Below are 24,463 nucleotides of genomic sequence, written 5' to 3' on the forward strand. Positions count from 1 at the left end.
AGCTATGATACAAATTATAAAGCTAGTCTATAGTCCTGATACTGTCCAGATTGCTTTACTTCGAACTTGTGTACAAACTATTCATGACATTCCTTTTCAGAACCAAAACGAAAGCCAGTCTTTGAACTGAGCCACTATGCAGAAGTGATACCAAATTAGAAGTAAAAAAAATAAAGCAAAATCCTAAAATAGATTGTTGCTTTATTTTAAAAGGGATTGATAATATTTTATTCTGTAAAAAGTGTCCTTAATTGGTTTGCTTTTACTGTACCAAAAACTCCTTTATTATTTTGTGTTTTCAGTAAAGCACTAGCTTTGCATAATCCCAAAAGCATAGGGAAACATAATTAGTTGGTTTATTTGTACTAGTTTTATTGATATGCATTAAATAGGATGTGAAGTAAAAATTTTTTGCCCGTTTTAAGTTTCAACTTCGCTCTTTACTTCCCTTAGGAAAAACTATGTTTTTTAGATTAATCTTTGTTCGTTTTTGACTAAAATTTAATGTAGAAACAACAAAAGCCAGTAATTGAACTGAGCCATTATGCAGAAGTGATACCAAATTAGTGGTAAAAAAAATAAAGCAAAATCCTAAAATGGATTGTTGCTTTATCTTAAAAGGGATTGATTCTAAAAGGGATTGATAATATTTTATTCTATAAAAAGTGTCCTTATTTGTTTTAATTTTACAGTACTAAAAGTCCCAAAATATGTTGTGTTATCAGTAAAGCGCAAGTTTTTATAATCTTAGAAGTGTTTGAGGACATATTTAGTTGGTTTATTTATGCTAGTTATATTAATATATATTAAATAGGCTGTGAAGTAATAATTTTTGTCCGTTTTAAGTTTCAACTTCGCTCTTTACTTCCCTTGGGAAAACTTTGTTTTTTAGATTAATATTTGTTAGTTTTTGATTACAATTTAATGCAGAAACAACGCTGCCATAATCTTTTTTTATTTATATGGAATAATATATGTTCGTTTTAAGTTTTAATGTCACTTCTTAGTTTCAGTTGAAAACTTATCTTTAATATAATTTCTAATTATCACCGATCTAGGGGAGAGAAGACACCTCTAGGAAACACTACAAACAACCTTGACAGCTAAGAAAACTTCCAGTCTATAAAATAAAGTTCATTATCCATACTTCACAAAGCAATACATGTTTTTCTGGAACGTTTGTTTTTCGGTGAGCAAAAAGCTGTTTTTACTCGGCCGACTTCGCCTGAAAAAGCCATAATGAGGACATGGCTTTGTAGATCACCTACTGACTAGCAGAAACAAATAGACTACTGTAACGAAAGGGAGCTGTTTAAGGGCTTATCTAAAAGCTTATATTTATACCTAATTTCTTTTTATAAATTTGACTTGATAGCACATTCTCACAGAATGCGCTCTCGGTTGTTTCCCCAACTTTTTTAAATGAAACAAGTGCCTTTTCCAATGAAATGACCAAAACAGGTGTTTTTCAAAACCTAGGCAAGAGCAAAAAACTAAGTGGGCAAGGATATCCCTTCCCCTCAATTACCGCCGCTATAACTAGCACACAGGCTTCATCGCAGAGTGAAGTTTGAATGTTCAATTCAAAACTGTTGATCAATCAAGCTTAATTTTTGGTAGATTTTTAGTTAAAAAGTATTTAATTTTATCTTTTACTTTAAGATAAGTAGGCAATTTATCAAACTCACTAAGAGGGTCTGGAGGGGGAGTATGTGTAAGGAGTTGTTATAAACCTCAAGTTAAGGCCTTTGGACCATAATTTTTGCAATGGTACTGTTTTATGCTTCCAAACTCTTCCACTTAAGAAGTGGTATCCAAAGTGCCGTTTTTAGTGCTATATGACATATATGGATGGTAAAATTGATAAAAAGCACGTAGATATGAGTAATAGGTTTAAAATCACCCTGTGCATCACGTTTAAAAAAACGTGTGCATCACGTTTGCAAAAATAGTGGATTGTCTGAAAACTAATCATAAGAAGGAACAAGCCATGATTGAAAAAAAAAAAAAAAATCAAAGCTGGAATCGAACGCATGATAATCTAACTTGAAGTCCAACGCTGTACTGACAGAACCACGCCTCTAATAATCTTATTTAATATATTAGTGTTTGTAGGACTTTAATTGCGTAGCTTATTAAGGGGGTCTGGAGGAGGAATTTGCTGGAGGTGTTCTTGCAAACCTCCAGTTAAGGGTTTTGGACCGTAATAATTACAATGATACCGTTTTATGCTTCCAAGATTTTCCACTTAAGAAGTGGCACCAAAAATGTTGTTTTCATTGCTGTATCTCACTTACGAATGGTAGAATTGATAAAAAGCACGTAGATATGAGCAAAAGTTTTCAAATGAGTCATTAAACATCACTGTAAAAAGTTCTGGTAGCCCACTAGCCCCAGATTTTCCACTTGAGACATGGCACTAAAAGTGCCGTTTGTAGTGCAACTTGAAACTTGTATACAGTGGAGTTAGTAAGAATAATATTAATATGAATAATATTTTTACATGGGCCATTGCATATATGTTTTAGACAGTTAGTTATCTTAGCAGCCCCACCCCTCGGAATAAGCCATAAGCAGAGCCTTCTTCCATGCCTAATGGCCTTTTCGCATGACGAAATCTATATAGACCACGCACATATGAGAAATAGCTTTTGAATGAGCTCTTAAGCATCTCTCTATGCTGTTCTAGTAACCCGCTAGGCCTGGAAAAATGTAGAAAAAACGACCGTTTTAACATGTTTTAAGTTCTAGTCACTATGCGCTGTGGTTCGCTCTTTACTAGGTTGCAGCTAATGCTTCAACCATGACAAAGAGTTCACTGCAAATTCTCCTCAGAAACTAGTTAACATTAAAATCTGTGAAATCTAATAGATGAAAGAATTTTTAAAAACCTAGTAAATATAAGTAATGGCTTTTAGTTGAGCCGATAAACATCTATCTACGATGGTGTGGTAGCCTGCTAATGTTTCAGTTCCTACTGATAAGCAGACGATTTATGAAACTTACTTAGGGGGCTGGGAGGGGAGCGTATGGGAGGGGTTTTTGTGAACCTCCAGTTAAGGGTTCTGGAACATAACTATTGCAATAGTACCTGTTTGGTATTTCAGAGCTTTTCCGCCAGAAGTGGTACCAAAAGTGTTTTTTTCAGTGCTATATCGCACTTACGAATGGTAAAATTGAGAGAGAAAAAAAAGAACGTATGTAAGATCAATAGCTTTCAAATGAGTCGTTAAACATCACTCTTATACATTCTGCTAGGCCATTAGCCCCAGCTTTTCCAATTGAGACACGGCACCAAAAATGCCGTTTTTAATGCCATTTGGAACTTGCTGATGGTGAAATTTGTATGAAAGACGTAAATATGAGCAATATCTTTTATATGAGCTATAAACGTTCTTTCTACGATGTTCTGGTAGCCTGCTAGTGCCACCCCTTGAGAAGTGACAAACAAAGTGTCATTTTAGTGCCATATGGCACTTGCAGATGGCGGAATTTATAAAAAGTACGTAGATATAAGAAATAGCTTTTGAATGAGCCACTAAGCATCTCTTCATGATGTTCTGGTAGCCCGCTAGGCCTGTTGAAAAAAAAGAAAGGAAAAAAAACAACAAAAAAACGGGAGACAGATCAGTGCTAGTACGGGAGACAGAAAATCAAAAATGTAATTTTTCTTGTGGTTCAGGGAGGGGGACTCTAATTTATCTGTACAAGGTTTTCGTTCTTATCTGACGCCATTTCCGAGGGGTTTGAGACTTTTTTCGAAATCACCATAAATTTATTTTCGCAATAAACTTTTACTTTTAAGACGAACCGAAATAATACTTAATATTCCTGAGTCAGTGTCAGATGGGAAATTTTTTTCACTAGGCAGTTTTTTTCCAAATTGCGTTTTTTAACTTTTGTTTACTATGGGCTGTGGTTCGCTCTTTACTAGGTTGCAGCTACCGCTGCAGCCATGATACCTTGCCGTGACATGCTTTTAAAAATGAGCCTAGAAAATGACTGAAAAAAAAACGGATACTGATACTGTTATCCCCGATACGATACATGCGATACCAATGCGCCCGAAAACGATACGCGCGGTATCGATGCGCCCGATACCACATACAGCCCTTCCCCAGGGACTATGGTGGGCCCTATCATCATTAAAACCATATATATTAGACCTTTGAACTATGTTAAACCGAATGGCTGTCTCAAAATTTTTATAGGACCATTTTGGGGGTGGGGACCTGTGGGGATGGGGGGCTATTTGCCCTCCAATCTTTTTGGTCTCTTAAAAAGGGCACTAGCAAATTTAATTTCCCTTCGAATGAGCCATTAAACATCTTTCTATGGTGTTCTGGTCCTAGCCCTGGTGAAAAAAAGAAAAAAGAAAAAAAAAGACATCAGTGCTACCCCTGCAGAAAAGTCATTTTCCTTGGTGTTCAAGGTCGGGGACTGTAATTATCCTACTAAAGGTTTTGGACCATGCTTATTTAAATGGTGCACTTTTTAATCCGATCTCATTTTCAAGGGGTTTCAGACTCTTTTTCGAAATCCTCAAAAATTTCTTTGCGCAATAAACTTTTACTTTTATGTTTAACCGAAACAATAATAACCATACCTAATTCAGTGTCAGATAAAAAAAATTTATCACTAGGCAATTGTTTTCAAATCGTGTTGTTTAACTTTAGGTTACTATGGGCTGTGGCTCGCTCTTTACTAGGTTGCAGCTACCGCTGCAACCATGAAAAAGATATTCGATTAAACTAATAATTACTATTGATGAAATTGTTTATTCTTGTTTGTAAACCATCCTTTAAATCTTCAGTAACGCTGGTTCAATTTTGATTACATGAATGGGAGAGGGAGTTGGGGCAATGACAACCTCTCTCTGGCCTAGGACATTTTCTCCCTGTTTAGGGTTCTAATATCAATTTTACTTGTATTTAATTTTAGAATTGTTAAAGCAATGTTGTTTTTCGTTTCTCACATAGATAAGAGGAATGACTTCGATAAATAAGAGGGATTAATTAAAAAAAAAAAAAAAAACAAATTAAACAATGCTTTTCCAAGGGAAGTATAGAGCAAAGTTGAAACTTAAGAAGGACAAAAATTATTGCTTCACAGCATATCTAATATATATCGATAAAACTACTCTAAATAAACTAACTAGTTATGTTTCCCTCTGTTTCTAGGGTAATAGGAAACTAGCGCTTTACCACAAAAGTCAAGTATAATAAATAGGGAGTCAAAAGTGAGTATGTAGCCTGACAACAATAAACTAATTTATAAATCTTTTCGTATCTTTACACCAGTTGTGACATCAGCAGCTCTAAGTGTACAGTTAAAATTATCCTTAAAACCTCAGTATTAAAGTAAATAGTTTAACAATAGCTGCAAAATAACTGAAGAGCATACAGAAATATTGGATTGATTTATCAGGTTGTATTTTGGTCTCGCCAGCTATAGTACCAACAGCACAGTATAAAGATATAGCAGTAAGTTTACCGCAGATAATTTCCGGCTCTTCATTCTCGGTGCGAACAAACAGCTCCTCCCACTTATTTTTGCATTAGCACGTACAAACAGCTCCCCTCGTTTGATCTGCCATCAGCGGTCCAATTACCCTGGAACACGTATTTTGGCAGAAACTTTCTCAAAATGCATTTGAAACCAACTTGAGACTTCGAAACCTACTTTTAATTCCTAAAAACATCTAATAATAACATTGCACTACTAATTATCGATTTTCATATATGTATTGGAATAAAATAATTTGAAATTAGTTTCTTCAAAATTTAGTGTTCCAACGTTGAAGCCAAGTTCCGCGTTCAAGAGAAATCTGACTTATCTACCCGTGAAAAGATCATGTCGCTTATGTTTCTACGTTCTCTGGACCTCTCTCACCTCGGTCCGGGTTTTTATAATGGGTGAGATAGGGAAAGATCATACTGCCTATAATAGTATAATTTATATACTGTGACCAACAGTGAGTAATATACAATCTTACATTTTAATGAATATGCTTTAGTATTATTTGAAATGGGAATCAAATAAGAAATTATATGAACTTTGGAAATCTGGTTATTTTTCTCTCTATAGAGCGGTGAATTTTAAACTATGATAAGAATTCCAAAACTAGTTTATAGTCCTAATACTACCAAGATGGTTTTACTTCAAATTTGTCTACAAACTAATTATGACTGAGCCATTGTGCAGAAGTGATACCATATTAAACGAAAAAAAGAAATAAAAATAAAACAATAATCCTAAAATTGTTGTTGCTTTATCTTAAAAGGGGTTGATCCTAAAATAAATTGATAATATTTTTATTCTGTAAAGTGTCTTTAATTGGTTTTCTTCTATTGTACCAAAACTCCTATATTATTTTGCGTTTTCAGTAAAGCGCTATTTTCTATAATCATAGGGAAACATAATTTGTTTGTTTATCTGTATTATTTTTATTAATATATATTAGATAGGCTGTGAAGTAATACTTTTTGTCCGATTTAAGTTTCAACTGTGCTCTTTACCCCCCTCGGAAAAACTTTGTTTTTTTTTAAATTAATCTTTGTTCATTTTTGATTAAAATTTAATGTAGAAACAACGCTGCTATCATCTTTTTTTATACGGAGTAATGTATGTTCGTTTTAAGTTTTAATGTCACTCCTTAGTTTCAGTTGAAAACCTATTTTTAATATAATTTTTAATTTAACGATCTAGGGGAGATAAGACACCTCGAGAAATCACTGTAGACAATCTTGACAGCTAAGAAAACTTTCAATCTACAACATAAAGTTAATTATCCATACTTCACAAAACATTACATAAAACTTAGGCAACAACAAAAAAACTAAGGGGGCAAGGACGCCCTTTCCCCTCGATTACCGCCATTAAAAATAGCACTCTGGCTTCATCGCAGTGTCAAGTTTGAAGGTTCAATTCAAAACTGTTGATCGTTCAAGCTACATTTTTGGTAGATTTCTCGTTGAAAAGTTTTTAGTTTTAGTTAATTTGTTTTCGCAATAATCGTTTACTTTTGAGATGAATAGGTGATTTATGAAACTTACTAAGAGAGTCTGGAGGGGGAGAAAGTGTGAGGGTTCTTATAAACCTGCAGTTAAGGGCTTTAGACCAAAATTATTGCAATGGTACCGTTTTATACTTCCAAATTCTTCAAGTGGCACCAAAAATGCCATTTTTTTGCTATATGGCACTTATGGATGGTAAAATTGATAAAAAGCACGTAGATATGAGTAATAGATATAAAATAAGCCTTCCTGGGATATGCTTTAAAAAATAAGTACATCACATCTGCAAAAATAGTAGATTATCTGAAAAGCAATCAAAAGAAGGGACACACTATAATTAAAAAAAAATCCAAGCTGGAATCGAACGCATAATCTAATTTGGAGTCCAGCGCTGTACTAACAGATCCAAGCCTCTAATAATGTAATTTAACATAGTGTTTGTAGGACTTTAATTGCGTAGCTTATTAAGTGGGCCCGGAGGAGGAACATTCGGGAGGTGTTCTTGCAAACCTCCAGTTAAGGGTTTTGGACCATCATTATTACAATGATACCGTTTATATTTCCAAGATTTTCCACTTAAGAAGTGGTACCAAAAGTATGGTTTTCAGTGCTATGTCACATTTACGAATGGTAGAATTGATAAAAAGCACATAGATATGTGCAAAAGTTTTCAATTGAGCCATTAAACGTCAATCTAAAAAGTCCTGGTAGCCCACTAGCCCCAGCTTTTCCACCTGAGACATGGGTCCAAAAGTGTCGTTTTTAGTGCCATTTGAAACTTGCAGATGGTGGAATTTATAGGAAGAATGTAGATATGAAAAATATTTTTATATGAGCTATCAAAACTCTATCTAAGATGTTCTGGTAGCCCGCTAGCCTTATCCCTCGAAAAACGGCATAAAAAGTGTCTTTTTTCGTGCCATATAGTACTTGCAGATGGCAAAATTTATATAAACCACGTACATATGAGAAGTGGCTTTGTAATGCGCTCTTAAGCACCTCTCTATGATGTTCTAGTAACCCACTAAGCCTGGAAAAAATGAAGATAAAAAAGACCGATTTAGTGTTTTTAAACTTTTAGTTACTATGGGCTGTGGTTTGCTCTTTACTAGGCTGCAGCTAATGCTTGAACCATGACAAAAAGTCCATCTCAAATTCTCCCCAGAAACTGGTTAACATCGGGATCTGTGAAATCTAATAGATGGTAGAATTTGTAAAACCTAGTAAATATACGCAATAGCTTTTAATTGAGCCATTAAACATCTATCTACAACGGTGTGGTAGCCTGCTAATGTTTCAGTAGCTTACTGATGAGCTTAAGATTTATGAAATTTACTAAGGGGGCTGTCAGGGGGGGTGTACGGGAAAGGTTCTTGTGAACCACCAGTTAAGGATTCTGGAACATAACTATTACAATAGTACCTGTTTTGTACTTCAGAGCTTTTCCACTTAAGAAGTGGCGCCAAAAGTGTTGTTACTATGTCACATTTACGAATGGTAAAATTGAAAAACACCCAAAAAAAAAAAAAAAAAATAAAAAAAAAAAAAAAAACTTAGATATGAGCAAAGGCTTTCAAATAAGCCATTAAACATAGCTCTTATAAGTTCTGCTAGCCCAATAGCCCCAGCTTTTCCCCTTTAGACAAGGCACCAAAAGTGCCATTTTTAGTGCTTTTTGGAACTTGCAGATGGTTGAATTTTTAGGAAGAACATAGATATGAGTAACATCTTTTATATGAGCTATAAAAAATCTGTCTACGATGTTCTGGTAACCTGCTAGTGCCACCCCTTGAGAAATGGCATAAAAAATGTCATTTTGGGGCCTTATGGCACTTGCAAATGGCGGAATTCATAAAAAGCACATAGATATTAGAAATATCTTTTGAACGAGCCATTAAGCATTAAGCATAAGCCATTAAGCATGGTGTTCTGGTAATGCGCTAGGCCTGAAAAAAAAAAAAAAAAAAAAACAAAAAAAAAAAAAGAAAAAAAAAAAAAAAAAGGCAGACAGATCAGTGCTACCAATGCAAAAAAGTGATTTTCCTTGTTTTTCAGGGAGGGGGACTGTAATTTCCCTGTATAAGATTTTAGACTATGCTGATTCCAATGGTGCCCTTTTCAGTTTAATCTGACGTAATTTTCAAGGGTTTTCAGGCTTTTTTCCGAAATCACCATTTTTTTAACAATAAACTTTTATTTTTAAGAAGAACCAAAATAACAGTTACAATTCCTGAATTAATGTCACATGGCAGTTTTTTCACAAGGTAGTTTTTTTTTTCAAAACGCGTTTTTAACTTTTGGTTACTATGGGCTGTTGTTCTTTCTTTTACTAGTCAAAACTGTACTTGTAATCTCGTTAAGCCATTCTTCGTTTGAAAAATGCAATAGGAAATGTGGCATGACAGAATGGGTATTCAAGGAATCTAAGAAAACATAAAATAGAGCAGTGAGGTAAAAGAACAAACATAGCCTCTAAACAATTTGAACTTTCAAGGCCTTATTCCTCGAAATGTTTGCAGACTCGTAAAACGTAACAATAATCAATATAAACAAATTTTTGATGTGTTTTTTGTACCCCCTCCCTCCCCCCCCAAAAAAAAAATCCTGGATACGTTTTTGCGAACCCGTCTCCTTCTATTCTGCTTTGCAGGTCAAAACCAAACCAACTAGTATATTTGGAACTACCAACTGATTTAAAACAATACAGACAAATTTAAATTGTAGATTTAAGTTTAGTTAAAGATTTTCTCTTTTAACTCCAAACGCCTAATAACTTGAATATGTTGAACCGTCTCCGCATCAAATGATTTCCCCTAATAAGACCAAACTGGAGAACGCTTAACCAGCCTCATATCGGGATGGCCTACTCATGCCGCCGAAGACTGTGCTACATCTTGCATAAATGTAGGCTAAGCGAGTGAAACAGGATCAGTTCCAAGTTGCAGCACTGTAGCTGGGATGAGGCCTAATAGATTACTGAGTTCATCTTCATATTTGAAAATCTCTTTGACAAAGGCTTGCTAAAGAGAGTAGAAGCAGCCTCATCCTCCTAATGAGCCCCACTACTTTGGAAATAGCACCCGAGATTGTACTTTCTCTCTACCGCATGGTATTTTTCTGGCGCAGTCAGTCCGGGTTTATAAAGAAAAACAATTAAACGAATACATTATATGTCAAATGAGTTCTAAACCGTCACCCTATTATGACCATCTAGTAAGTCATTACCATTAGAGAAAAAAAGAAAATATGGGAGAAACATCAGTGTTACCGTGCAAAATTAGGATTGTCTTTAATCCTTGAGCTGGAGAAATGAGAACCCACTGTAAATAATCTTATCCAATGCCATCTGCGATGATGTACTTTTTCTTGTAATCTACAGAATGTTCGAAATTTTTTTTTTCTGGGCGTAAAGTATTAGGAAGGAGGATCTTGGTGGTACGCTAATTACCATTTCTGAATTAGTTGGAAATTTTTCGCTCTAGACCGTTCATCTAAAACCCTATCTTGTAACTTTTGATTTCTATTTGCCATGATCCTCAATATACTAAATTTCAACTAGCATTGCAACAGTAAGGTCATAGTGTCTGAGGCCAGGCATAATACACAGGAATTTTTTTTCGGGGGAGGGCTGCCAGTAATAAAGAAAATATTAATTTGATAATTCGAATAAAAAGTGGTGAAAAATACAAGACAATTTAGGATTTCGGGGGCCCAGGCCCGAGGCACCTTCCTGCTTAAATCCCTGTCTGAGGAAATCAAAAAAATACATATTATCCTTTACTAAGTAAAGTCGGTACGCAGGAAAAACATTGGCTGTTGGGGTACACATTCTCGAGATTTCGATTGTTGATTATTTGCCAATGTTATACCCTTTTAGTTACTGTTAACAGGGTAGTCTTTTTTTAAGGTTATCGTTATTTATACTTTTACTATGTCTGTTGTTTTTACTTTTAATTACTAACGTAACTGTCTATGATAGTTAGCTCACAAGTTTTGTTAAAGCAAACCTTTCGTTCAAATCAACATCTCCAAGGAAGAGCGCAGGGGGGGGGGGGGAGGGGATTGTTTTTATTATTGCCCTCCCGCCGGAAAAAATTCCTTGGTACGTACTTCTACTTCCATCTCAAAATGTTTCCTCTTTCTCCATAAAAATCTTCTATGCAATACTAAAAAGAAATTTGATTTTCAACACCCTTGTGTAATGCCATTGATTTTTCTATGACCAAAATAGTAAAATTAATTTAATATATATATATATATATATATATATATATATATATATATATATATATATATATATATATATATATATATATATATATATATATATATATATATATATATATATATATATATATATATATATATATATATATATATATATATATATATATATATATATATATATATATATACACAAACAGCCCCCTGGATGTGACTCTGGTTTTTGCCTGTGAAGTAACGGCACTGTTATGATAGACTACGATTTGATTTTGCAATGTCCTCAAAAATTACTGTTCGAAAATATCGATTAGAAAAAAGAACACCTTAAAGGTTTTAGATTGTTTCAGCACCACTGGTTCAATAATTTTAACTTGACACACACAAGTATATATATATATATATATATATATATATATATATATATATATATATATATATATATATATATATATATATATATATATATATATATATATATATATATATATATATATATATATATATATATATATTTACTTGCCAAAACAATGCTTAGAGATTTATTATCTAAAATCCTTTTTTATTTTTAGGTGAGATTGCTATCCGACAACCAATTGATAGAGAATTAAGTAGTTTTTACGATCTTATTGCTGAGGCTCGCGATCTTGGCAATCCCCCCAGGTCTTCGAAAGCTAAAGTTCGGATCGTCATAACTGATACAAATGACAACAGTCCGAGTATAGTAGAGCCAGAAGATTCTGTTGTGGCAATTAGAGAGGAAATGCCACCAGGGACCGAAGTAACGAGAATACGTGCCGTTGATTTAGATGAGGGAGAAAATGCAACTATTTCATACAGGATTGTTAAACGTAAGTAACAATTTCACCAATGAAATTATCTTTTCACATCGTTTGAAAGGCGATCGCTAGATGAAACCCTTGCAATCGCCAACTGGCTGTGTTTGTGGCATTTCTAATTGTTTTCAGTTAAGTGTTAGTTAAAGCCTTAGCATAAAGAGCGAGGCGACAGTCCCCATTATATACGGGATAATTTCTGCTCCCTTTATTTTAATGTAGCTCTTACTTTCTTTCGAAAAAACTTTTTTTTTGTCTGCATAAATATTGAGTAAATAGCTATATTAATTATTGTAATGCTAAAATGTATTATTTGGCTTTTGCTGAATCTTCCCCTTGAACACGGTGAATCCATTTAATGGTCTGTCTATTATCAAGTTACCCACAAACATTTTATATAAATAAAACAAATTCAGTATTCCTTTTGTTTTTGAAGGTCTAATACTAAATGGATTTTCTCAGAAAAAGAACACATTTTCATTTTAGAAGACGGAGATCCTTCTGGAACATTCACTATAGATGAAACTACTGGTGTCCTAAGATCTCGTATCACTCTTGATCACGAAGAAAGGCCACTTTATCGCTTAACTGTGGCTGCACGAGATGGGGGAAAACCACCAAAGGAAGCGCAAAGGGCCCTGCAGATAGAAGTTCTGGATTTGAATGATAATAGACCAACATTTTCTACTACAAAAGTAGTTTTTAAGGTAAGTCGGCCGTTCATGAACTTACCATAATTGTTAAAATACCTTTAGTAATACAGAAAGCATCCAGTCGTTAGGGTAGACCTTTCAAGAGTTTGCTTAAGGCTGCAGGTGGTTGCAATGGACTCTGGGAGTGGCACTTAAAATTATGCTTTAAAACGAGATTTAGATATTAAATGAAAAAGAAATTATAGGTATGATCCTATCGAGATTACTAAGGCTCCTGAATTCTTGTTTTAATGGCTAAAAAGCTGAATATCTAGATTTAAAAGTTATATGATTTGTGTGTAGAGAAGAACTAAAATCAAGAGTTAATTTAATATATAGCATTCCACGGGGCAACCGGTGCGATTCGATATACCAACAATTCATATTATTTTACTGTTAAATTAGGTTTTCTTCCGTTTGTACTAAGGCAAACACTGGAATGGCTGAATTTACCTAGTGCAAGAAAGTTTTGTTTTTGTTTTTTAATCGCCTGTTGACAGAGGAAACAACTAACTGCGGTATACTTATGAAACTCAGCAATATAACGGTATGTTGAGTTGTATTTTTATGGGGTATTTTATCAATGTTTCATGAAGTTCGCTCATATATTCTTGCTTTAAAGTACAGAGGATATCGAAACGATTATTTTTAAAGAAGCGGTATGCTACAGCTTGTTGCCATGGGTGCTCAAAATAGAGTTGTTTTTTTTTGGGGGGGGGGGATCAAGCCTTTAAAAATTTAAAATAGGGTCGGAAAAGAGTATTTGCCAGAAAAGTGCCACATTTATTCTATTTCTTACGAAATTTTGTCATTGCTGTGCATTTTGCTGTTCTAGGGCTGGAAGGAGAGGGTGGAGGCAAATGCCTGATCTATTTCCCTTTATGAGTGCCCAAATGAGTTCGTACTGTTAAATTGTGGCTTTCATTCAATTAATTTCTAAAATCATTCGATATTCAAGTACTAGCTTACATAGACAAATGAAAGAATCATATATATAATGGATTAATTTCTAGAAAATAACCCTGAAATTTGTCCCTAAAATCCGTACCGTCATGTTGTGACAGAAACTTTAAATCTGCTGCATTATTATCAGTTTTAAACCAGCTTGTATGGTCATGATCAGGCAGCTATGCAGGGACTTATCTAGAGGGATGGGGCAAGTTAGCAAATTCAGAATAGGCGAAACGTAAAAAATACGAAAACACAAAACAAAAAAAAAAAATAGCAGAACATATTGCGAGATGCCGGTAGGGTGCAGGTAGAGCCAAAGACAGCCCGCATAGACCTGCCTGATCTCTTCAAAGAGTTGACCAAGATATATATATATATATATATATATATATATATATATATATATATATATATATATATATATATATATATATATATATATATATATATATATATATATATATATATATATATATATATATATATATATATATATATATTGCGAGATACCGGTAGGGTGCAGGTAGAGCCAAAGACATATATATATATATATATATATATATATATGTATATATAAATGTAAGTTTATATATACTATCATATATATAGTATATATATATATATATATATATATATATATATATATATATATATATAAACTTACATTTGATAGCCTAAGAATATTGAGTGAAAACGAAAAGGAGTCAAAATGTAAGGTGTGTATGTGTCACCTTCCTTGAACCAGAATCACGTTAGAGTTTTCTATCTTTATTTGAGAACCAAAGTTGGTCAGTGCCCCCTCCCACAACCCATGTTTACCTCATTGTGGATTTTTAGCTGAAAGGTATGGGTGTTTCACCTTGTTTGAACTGGGATCATACAAAGATCATTAACAAGTATCATTTGAGCCTTGATGTAGGCCTGTGGCCCTTCTAAAACCATGCCATTGCCTGGAGGTAGGGATGTTTTTTTCTTCAGTTGACTTGAACTCGCGGACAAAGTACCTTGAGGCCAATGGGACACAAGAATGATGATTTACAGAGGCTTAGGCCCTGCTCCAGCCTTTGTGTGAAAGTGTTTGATGTGCTTGACATTTATTAGGCAATAATCTTCAGGCTTTGGGACAGAAGGGAGCCGTCCAGGCTAAGTGTTTGCCGCGCTGGTTTAAGAATTCCTTATCCTAGGGGCACGGGTTCGATCTTAGGTGTGACCCAGCTCTAGATGGGTACCTGGAGAATTCTGGGGAAGGTAAGCAGGAAGGGTGTGTGAAAGCAAAGGATCGTTGGTCCCCAGGCCCCCATTGCACTTCCTGGCTGAAGGGCCACGAAACGGAGATCAGCACCGCCGGCTTGGACCTTAATGTTCTAGTGCCGTCTTACTTACTTACCTTACAGAAGGGACGGATTTTCAGAGGCGTATGTAACTTGCAAGGCCTAGTTACTTTCCGAAGGTAAGTTTATAGATTTGCTTGAAATCTGAAGTTCCTCCCAAACATTTTCGACTCACTGAATTTTTTCTGGTCGAGTGTACTATTTTGCTTCAAAGTTCAAAAGTCGGAGATTCTCCAAACTAAAAAACTTTGAAGCCTGCTATCACCTGGTTTGCCAAAGGCAGTAGTTTAACATTTCTGATTTCTTCGGAAAAGTCTCTCTGGGTATATATATATATTTGAACAAGGTTCAAGCGAATATCGACATTTGTGCCTAGACTGTAAAGGGTAGTAGTCTAACATTTCTTTGCAAAAGTCTATGTGGGTATGTGTGGCACGTTTGAACGAATTTCAAGGGAATCTTGGCGACTTATGGGTCACTTTCCTAGTAACTTACCACAGAGGCTACCATTTCTGGCGCTCAAATCAGAAAAATCTATCAAATCCCATTTCGTCTACCAATCTATAATATACTGCTCGTTGGCTCTGTAGCTTCGCTGTCTCGCATCTCAGCCCAAAACTGTCCCTCCATACCCTGTGTGTATCCTTGCCATTGAATCTCCTTATGATTAGAGGGTTGGGAGGATTCTATGAGTACTCCAACCCCCTCCCTCCTTCCAAAGCCAGCAACGCCTTTTCTTTACTGGCATCTGAGCAAAAAATGAATTGTTTTTATCTTAGCATTAAAATTTGTTTTTGCTAAAGGTAAGGGTAAGAATTGCCTCCTCTTCAACGCCTCACTCTTAACGTTAGTTTTTCAGTACGTTAAAAAAAGTTTCATATTATTCTAATTAAACGACCCTTGTGTTTCAGGAGTCGTGTTTAAAGAATTGGGACGAAATTTAAACTTTAGCGTAAAGAGCAAGGTGTTGAAGAGAAGGCAGCCCCCCTAATATACGTAATAATTAATGTCGTTTTAAGTTTTAATGTTGCTCTTTACTTTCAGTTGAAAAAAGGTGTTTTTTATTTAATGTCTGATCGTTTCTTAAATTACGCCGGGAAATCTGGCCCTGGGAAAAATCCCCCCCCCCCACAGAAATATCCTCTGGACAATTAAATCCCAGTAAAAGTTTACCCCGGACAATCACCCTTAAGATCTCCTCGGGTAAAATTGAGTCGGTAAAGAGAAAGCAAGACATACGAAAAAGAATTTCGTATAGGATTTACCACAGTTCATATAATTATCCAGTAAGCTTATCGCAGATCATTTCTGTTCTTCGTTCTCGGTGCGAACAAAAAGCTCCTCCCACTTCTTCGTGCAGTTATTAATAGCGGGTTTCCACTTGTTTCCGATTGTTTCGCGTAAAGTGCATTATTCGTAATAGCGGGTTTCCACTTGTTTCCGATTGTTTCGCGTCCGACTTGTCTACCCGTGAAAAGATCTGAAGCCGCTTATGTTTCTACGTTCTCTGGAGCACTCGCACCCCGGTCCGGGTTTTTATAATGGGTGAGATAGGTGAGACCAGTATGATTTTGAATCATACTGGATAATTATATGAACTGTGGGATTTACTAACAAATTCCCCCAGTGTAAAATATTACCCTAAAAAGTTCACCTTTGGAAACTTTCCTTCTCATCGAAAATTCTCCCCTTGCAGAATCCCCCTAGCAGAAAATTCGTCCTCCACTCTCCATCCAAAAAATGTATGCATACTTGAAGTATGCATACATTTTTCGGATGGGTTGGGAAGTATGATACTTCCCAATAACAAATACTATGCATAAACAATGTACAAATTTTAAGAGCACTAGAATTTTTAATTTCCGTTCGAATGAGCCCTCTCCCGATGTTCTAAGACTACTGAGTAAATACGATCACCCCTGAAAAAAACAAACAAAAAATAAACAAAACAAAAAAAAGCAAATAAAGACGCATCCGTGATCTTTCATCCAGCAAAAAAAAAAAAAAAAAAAAAAAAAAAAAACAAGATTCTACATGTTGCAGATAGGAGGTTGAAACCTCCACAGTCAGGCTCTCGATACGTGAATCCGATTGTGTGATTTTCATTAAGATTGTTTGACTATTAGGGGGTGTTTCCCCATTTTTCAAAAATCAGGCAAATTTTGTCAGGCTCGTATCCTTTGATGGGTAACACCAAGCTTAATAAAGCTTATATATTTTGAATCAGCATAATAAACCGATTATTTGGATGTGCCTATTGGTATCAAAATTTCGTTTTTTAGAGTTTCGGTTGCTATTGAGCCGAGTCACTCCTTACTTACAGTTCGTTACCACGAACTGTTTGACTAAGCTACATAGTGTGGACGAAGGATGATAGATTGCCAAAAATTGTGCTTTTTGGTCATCTATCTAGGGCCAAACAAAAAGTAGGTCGACCTCAAATGGGATAGAGGTCATAAGAAAGGATTTAAAAAGTGTTTAAAATTCATGGGAAGGGGTAAAGAGTATAGCCGTGAATAAATTGGGATGGAGGAAGAGCGTGCGTAGCTTTGTTGGTCTCAGGCGGTTATATGCTGCAGAAAGTTGTTAGTACTAATAATAGTAGTAGTATTCATCTTATTTTAATATGTTTTAGGTTTCATTTGTTCAATCGTAGTAATTTCTGTTAGTTTTAAAATTTGACTTATTTTAATACTTTTTTTCGAATTGTTTTAGCTTTCTATATCGCTTTTTACTTTCCTTGGAAAACTTAAAAAAAATATTTTGCGTTATTTTTTTGACACAGTCATAAACATCTTCTAAATCAAATTTTTCACAATTGAGTAAGACAAGCTCTTAAGATACCTTTTGATTGAATTCCACTCACTACAGCATCTTTTTCTGCTTTTATATCTAGTGGTATTTATTGCATTAAAGAACCTTTGGAACTTCTGTTAACCCGAAGGCGCAATCAATGTGCGGTTGTAAAATGTTTAAGTATTCAAGAGCCTACCTGCATAGCTCACTGCAGTAATTAAACCAGCAGCGTGTCTCCGGGCAATTCCAAGGGGATACACACTCTTCGACGTAAGCGCGTAGGATTTTTTTTTTTTTGCTCCAATTCTTTGGTGTCCGATTAGGCTCATGTCCGAAATCGAACTTCTGATTGGGAAATTGAATTGGTTGAATATCTACCTTGCCAAAGGTGGGAAATGACTTTGAGACCAGGTACTATTCTTTTAATAAGATTTGTTAGTCAAATTAAACTTCTGGTTCTACCAAATAACGGAGTTTGGCAACAGTGGTCCAATCATGCCTCTGACCATTTCTGTGTGCCTACTCAGGTGTATATATCGCTTTATAGTTATGTCTGAGGCCCGGCCTCCAGGCTCACGGCATGCAGGATTGTAGTGTACAACCCCTTAAAAATTTAAATGTGCTGTCCTTTCTGTTTGTGGTTGATGAATTTTGCTCTCTAAGTTCTTGTTGGATTTGTTCTCCTGCACAGTTTATACAAAAAACAGAAGTAGGGTTGAAAAACAGCGTTTTTTTTTACATGGTGGCTAAATTTAGATAAACATGCTTCGGAACAAACTATTATTACAATTTAATGGTGTTCTCATATCTTATGTTGGGGGAGCACTGCTGACTATTTCTTCTTGGGTTGATTATTTATAGAAGTAGCAATTTTTTTTTTTAAACTGGAGTACTCCAAAAGGAAAAAAAAACATGAACTAGACATAGAAAAGAATTAAGCACGAAATGACCTTAAAACATTAGTATGGTGGCCACAATGTTTGTGATGTTTAAGACAACAACAACATAGAAGACAAGACCAAGTCGATGATAATGCTGGTTTTGTTGACGATGATGTCAACGATTGAAGGCAATGGCCATCTATATTTCTGTCGTCAATATCACCGCTGTCGATACCATCATTGACGTTGCCATCAATATTGCATTTTATGTCAGTGATATTCTCATTGGCATTACCATCATTATATAAATGCTTCAAAAATGTCCCACATTGATAAAGCCTCTTCTGTCATCTAGTAATGAACTAGTTGTATTGTCCACAACTCCTATATATGATTCGTTGCCTATATCACAAAAGCTGTATGAACCTCCTAAAATAAATCGTTTACGCTTTGTATTTTGTATTTGCTGTTTGTTGCTTGCTATTTATTATCGTCGTATGACCGGATTAATATTAGGTACTTGTATATTATAGCGACCACACTTTGTTCTTGATGCGTATTAAAACCGGTTTTCTGTATGTACTCGGAGATGATCAGCTTAGCCTGAGTGAGATAAACTACTATGCAGATATTTTTAATTTAAATATTTAATATATAGAGTTGGTTAGCTTGGGTATTTAATATAATGCGATCAGGCGGCCTGCTTTCCATAATTCTCTGCTGTAGGTTCCATAATACTGTTATTAAGGTTTTATATTTTCATCATAGTTTGGTATATTTCATTAATATTAACCTAACTTCACTTCTTGGGTGTGGTCGCTATAATAGACAAGTACCTAAAATTATTGAACTTAATTGAATATCTCCTATTACCTTCACGTGTTGCCTCTATGAATTTTGCTGAGTTTACTTTTCTTTGGGTTGAATTATGCGTGAATTTATTGTCGTGTGTGTACAGATCTCGTGGATCGAATTTTGCACGGGTAAAATTTTATAATGTGAGAACAGGTCAAAGACGGCAGGAATAGAATCCCTCATTGCTTATATTATTTTTACCACTTGGGGTGAATATTGGGGGAAACAAATTCAAATCACTGAATGAAAGCGACGTCACGAGCGAAGCCAGAGTCCTCTTTTTGAAAGTTGAATGTCCACCTGAGCAAGGTTTAACCAGCCATTATGCTATATGTAGCAATTAAATAAAAAAAAAAAAGTTTTATCAACTGAACGTAAGGAGCAACATTAAAAATTAAAACGAACAGAAATTATTACGTGTATGAGGGGGTTCGCCCTCAAGTCAATACCTCGCTCTTTACGCTAAATTTCGAATTTTGTTCGAATCACAAATCCCTGAATCACAAAGGTCGTTTAATTAGAATTGATAGCTCTTTTGAAAGTACTAAGAAACTTTAGCGTAAATAGCGAGGTATTGACTAGGGGGGAACCCCCTCATATATGTAATAATTTCTGTTTGTTTTAAACTTTAATGTTGCTCCTTACTTTAAGTTGAAAAACTTGTTTTTTATTTAGTTTCTGATCGATTTTTAAATAATGCTGGGAAATCCGGCGCCCCCTTCATAAAAATGTCCATTCCACCAAGGAAATTTCATTCATGGAAAGATCCTCCCACGTAACCCCCCACCAGAAAAAAATCCCCCCTGAAAACCTCTGTATACTTCTGAAGAAAATGGTTATCTCAAAATTTTGATTGGGTGACTTGGGGAAAAAATTAGCGTAGGAGGGGGCCAAGTTGCCCTCCAATTTTTTTGGTCACTTAAAAAGGAACTAGAACTTTTAATTTCCGTTTGAATGAGCCCTCTTGCGATATTATAGGACTACTGGATAGATACGATCACCCCGGGAAAAAAAATAAACGCGCATCCGTGATCTTTATTCTGGCAAAAAAAATACAAATCCACATTTTTGCAGATAGGAGCTTGAAACATCTTCAGTGGGGTTTTCTGTTACGCTGAATCGGATGATTTGATTTTCATTAAGATTCTATCACTTTTAGGGGGTGTTTCCCCCTTTTTTGAAAATAAGGCATATTTTTTCTCGTAACTTTTGTTGGGTTAGACTAAATTTATATAGTTGAAATCAGCATAAAAATCCGATTCTTTTGATGTATCTACTCGTATCAAGATTCCGTTTTTTAGAGTTTCGGCTACTACTGAGCCGGGTCGCTCCTTACTTACAGCTCATTATCACAAACTGTTTGATAAAATGGTTTTAATTATTTCAAATCGGTAGTCAAACTGCAGCAGTTTCGATGCAACTAGCTATTGATTTTTAAATTAATCTTTTCATCCCCTAGGATTAATTTAGCCGTTATCCATTAAAACGAGAATCTAGAGGATAAATGACCAAAATTTGATAGGATTTTAAAGAGACATATCCCTTCTAGGCTATCCTGCTGTCTAAGCTTATAGTTTAAGTGCTTACCAGCAGGGGCATCCCATGCCTCTTTTCATTGGGGGGGGGGGGTGAACTTGGTAGATTTTACCGAATCGCTACCTGATTTCTGCAAAATTTTCCGCAGAAATAAGTAATTTCGCAAAATTTCCGCTGATTTTGCAAAACTTCTGTCAAAATTTTCACCTTCGGGGAAATTTTACCGGATGCCAAAAAAGTTTGGGGAGCGGTATGCCCCTCCCCCTCCCTCGGGCAGCGATCGCTGCAACCTAGTAAAGGTAAGAGAAAATTTGAAAACGGTTTTTGAAAAAAACAAGGGGGGAAAATCCCATTTGAAGCTGATTCAGGAATGGTAAGAATGATTTCCATTGATGTTAATGGTAAAAGTTTATTGGGAAAACAAATTCACGGGGATCTTGAAAGTTAGCCTGAAAACCCCTGGAAAACAGTGTCATATCAAAATGGAAACTGCACGTTGTCCAAAACCCCTTAATGGAAAGTTACAGGCCCCCACGTTGAATAACAGGAACATTACTTTTTTGCGTGGGTGGAACTGATGTGTTCTGATTTTTTCTTCATTTTTTTTCACTGCTAGTGGGACACTGGTAGTTTCCGAGACCTAAATTTTCACCTATATCAAAATTCTAAGGGACTGTTAAACTTAGTTGCCGACTGCAATTAACGGGTCGGGCTGCAGGTTATGCAACACTGTATCACGCTTAAGATGGATTGTTTTTGCGTGGTCAAGTGTAGCCCGTTATTTTGACTAGAAGTATTTGAAAGAAATGAGCTTGAAAATGATTGATTATCCTGACACAAATGACTGATTATGAAATAAAGTAACTCCTGTCGATGTAATCACCAACCTTTGAAAATATGTCATGCACAACCGAATTCTGGTGCGTTACAGGTGATAAAGACATGACTAACTTGGTAGTTTAGATGGTTATGAATAGATTTTGGATTTTAAAACTTTCATCGTTTTCTCTTAATTCGTTTAATATTATTTTTTTGTGTTTCTTTTCATAATTCTCAGCTAAAATAGTTGGTATGACATTTTTTCACTTGCGCCATATTTGCTTGCCGTTACATTAAAAACTACATAAATTTTACATGAGATTGGAAAACAAAATTAAAAATTGCTTTTTTTTTTACTGCTTTTAAGGATCAGTTGTTTGCACAAGGAATGCTTTTTGGTTTTAGGCCAAAATGCTTTTGGTTTCTATCATTCCCCCACCCTTTTCGGTCACAAATATAAAAATAGGCATACACATGTGCTAGACGGTTCGCACCTCTGTGGGCCGGTCATTTCACCATCCTAATAACTTTGTTGGCCTTAGTGCGCTAGTCATGCACGTACACAGGATTTGTGTCTGGGGGGGGAGGGGAACATTGTTTATTATTATTTGAATAGGAATGCCCGAAAATTCGGGATAAATAGAATCTAGGGGGCTCCCCCATACAAATGTAGCTGGTGCTGGTGTAAATTCTTAGGTTTTGATCCTTTACGTATTAGTAGTTATCACAGTTTATATAATTAGCAGTATGATCATTCTCTATCCCATTATAAAAACCCGGACAGGGGTGCGAGTGCTCCGGAGAACGTTTTTGCAGATAGAAACATAGGCGTTATCAGATCTTTTCGCGGGTAGACAAGTCAGATTTCTCTTGGACGCGAAACTTGGCTTCAACGTTGGAACACTAATTTTGAAGAAACTAATTTTAAATTAATTTATTCCAATACATACATGAAAATCGGTAGTTAGTAGTGTAATGTTATTATTAGATGTTTTTAGGAATTAAAAATAGGTTTCGAAGTCTCAAGTTGGTTTCAAAGGCATTTTGAGAAAGTTTCTGCCAAAATACGTGTTCCAGGGTAATTGGACCGCTAATGGCAGATCAAATGAGAGGAGTTGTTTGTACGCGCCGATATAAATATAAATATATATATATATATATATATATATATATATATATATATATATATATATATATATATATATTATGTTTAAGAGGTAATTACTTGGCAAAAAAAAAAAAAAAAAAAAAAAAAAAAAAAAAAAAAAAAAAACTGTCGTCCTAATCCAGCAATTGAGACAAATGTGCACTTGAACGAGGCTCTCACCTTACACATCCATCCAACTACCTAGGATCAAACAGTATACCCAAACCATCAACCAAATAGAAAAGTCCAAATCCATGCAAAGTTGTCATCAATAAATGTAAGTCGATGTAAAATTACCAGCAAAAGCACCTTAAATCTAGCAAAATATTTCAAAGTAAAACCTTCCATTTAGGGCTCATCAGAAGAATACCACCGGCCTTAACGGGTTTCGAGGCTTTACATTCTTTACCCAGCACGGTGGCGCCTCTACCATAAGATCTATATGGTAACCCTATGTCAGGTCAAACCTATGAAATACATGCATACTAGTCAAGCTAATAAAAATTACATACAAAAATTGTTTCAATGTTTCCATAATCAAATCCCAGAGGTAACTGAAAGAGACCCTTCTGGAACCAATGAAGACATTTCCAGATGTATCTTTTATTGGTATCTGGAACCAATTACCAATTTAAAGATCCTCAAGCTTGTTTGAAACCCCTAGAAACTCAACCTGAGAGATATTATATTAAAATATCATTCAGTATTTCTTTATAATTTTTTGTATATTTACTTAAGAGTTCATGATACATGAAACTAAATTTTTTGAATTGCCAACTAATTTTTTTGGCAGAAAAACCTCTTAAGATAAGTTTTTCGCTCAGCTTTTTACATCTAATTTTAAAATCTGCGTAATTACTGCATATTTTTGCATACCTAAATAATTGGGAATAATAAGCCGAATAAGTAATATTTGAATGTATATTACTTTCAAAATATGGAAAATTAATTACTTCAAAATTAAAATCATCCGTTTTATTATATAATTTAAAAACTAATTTATTATTATTTGAAATATTAATATTTAAATCTAAGAAAGGGTCGGAGTGTCCCATCCCATAGCTAGGCTCAAGAATTAACTCTTGTGGATAAATATTTTTTGAAATCTCAATAAACTCTGCACAATTTATTACCAAGAGATCGTCCAGATATCTTTTATTATTTGAAAGGTTATATTTTACGTTGCTTGGGCTATTTTTATTTATCATATATTCATATTCTAATTGACTTAAAAACAGGTCTGCTATGAATGGACTTGCATTCCCATCCATAGGAATACCTACAATTTGTTTATATAAATTCCCACTAAATCTTATAAATGTATTAAATAAAACAAATTCCAAGAAATCACAGATCATATCCAAGCTATAACATCTTGAATT

General features: G+C 34.9%; 1 protein-coding gene across 1 annotated transcript in view; it reads left to right on the forward strand.

Moving 5' to 3' along the window:
• Positions 1-24,463, forward strand: part of ds (dachsous cadherin-related 1) — a 130,124-nt gene that overhangs the window by 64,152 nt on the left and 41,509 nt on the right. The window contains exons 7-8 of the mRNA XM_089099126.1: positions 11,810-12,088; positions 12,560-12,780. Coding sequence (XP_088955252.1) covers positions 11,810-12,088; positions 12,560-12,780 — 500 coding nt within the window. The remainder of the gene's footprint in view (positions 1-11,809; positions 12,089-12,559; positions 12,781-24,463) is intronic.

The sequence above is a fragment of the Artemia sp. Qi Xiang Cuo genome, chromosome 13 (genome assembly GCF_049724085.1).
Source record: "Artemia sp. Qi Xiang Cuo chromosome 13, ASM4972408v1, whole genome shotgun sequence".
Classification (NCBI taxonomy): Eukaryota; Metazoa; Arthropoda; class Branchiopoda; order Anostraca; family Artemiidae; genus Artemia; species Artemia sp. Qi Xiang Cuo.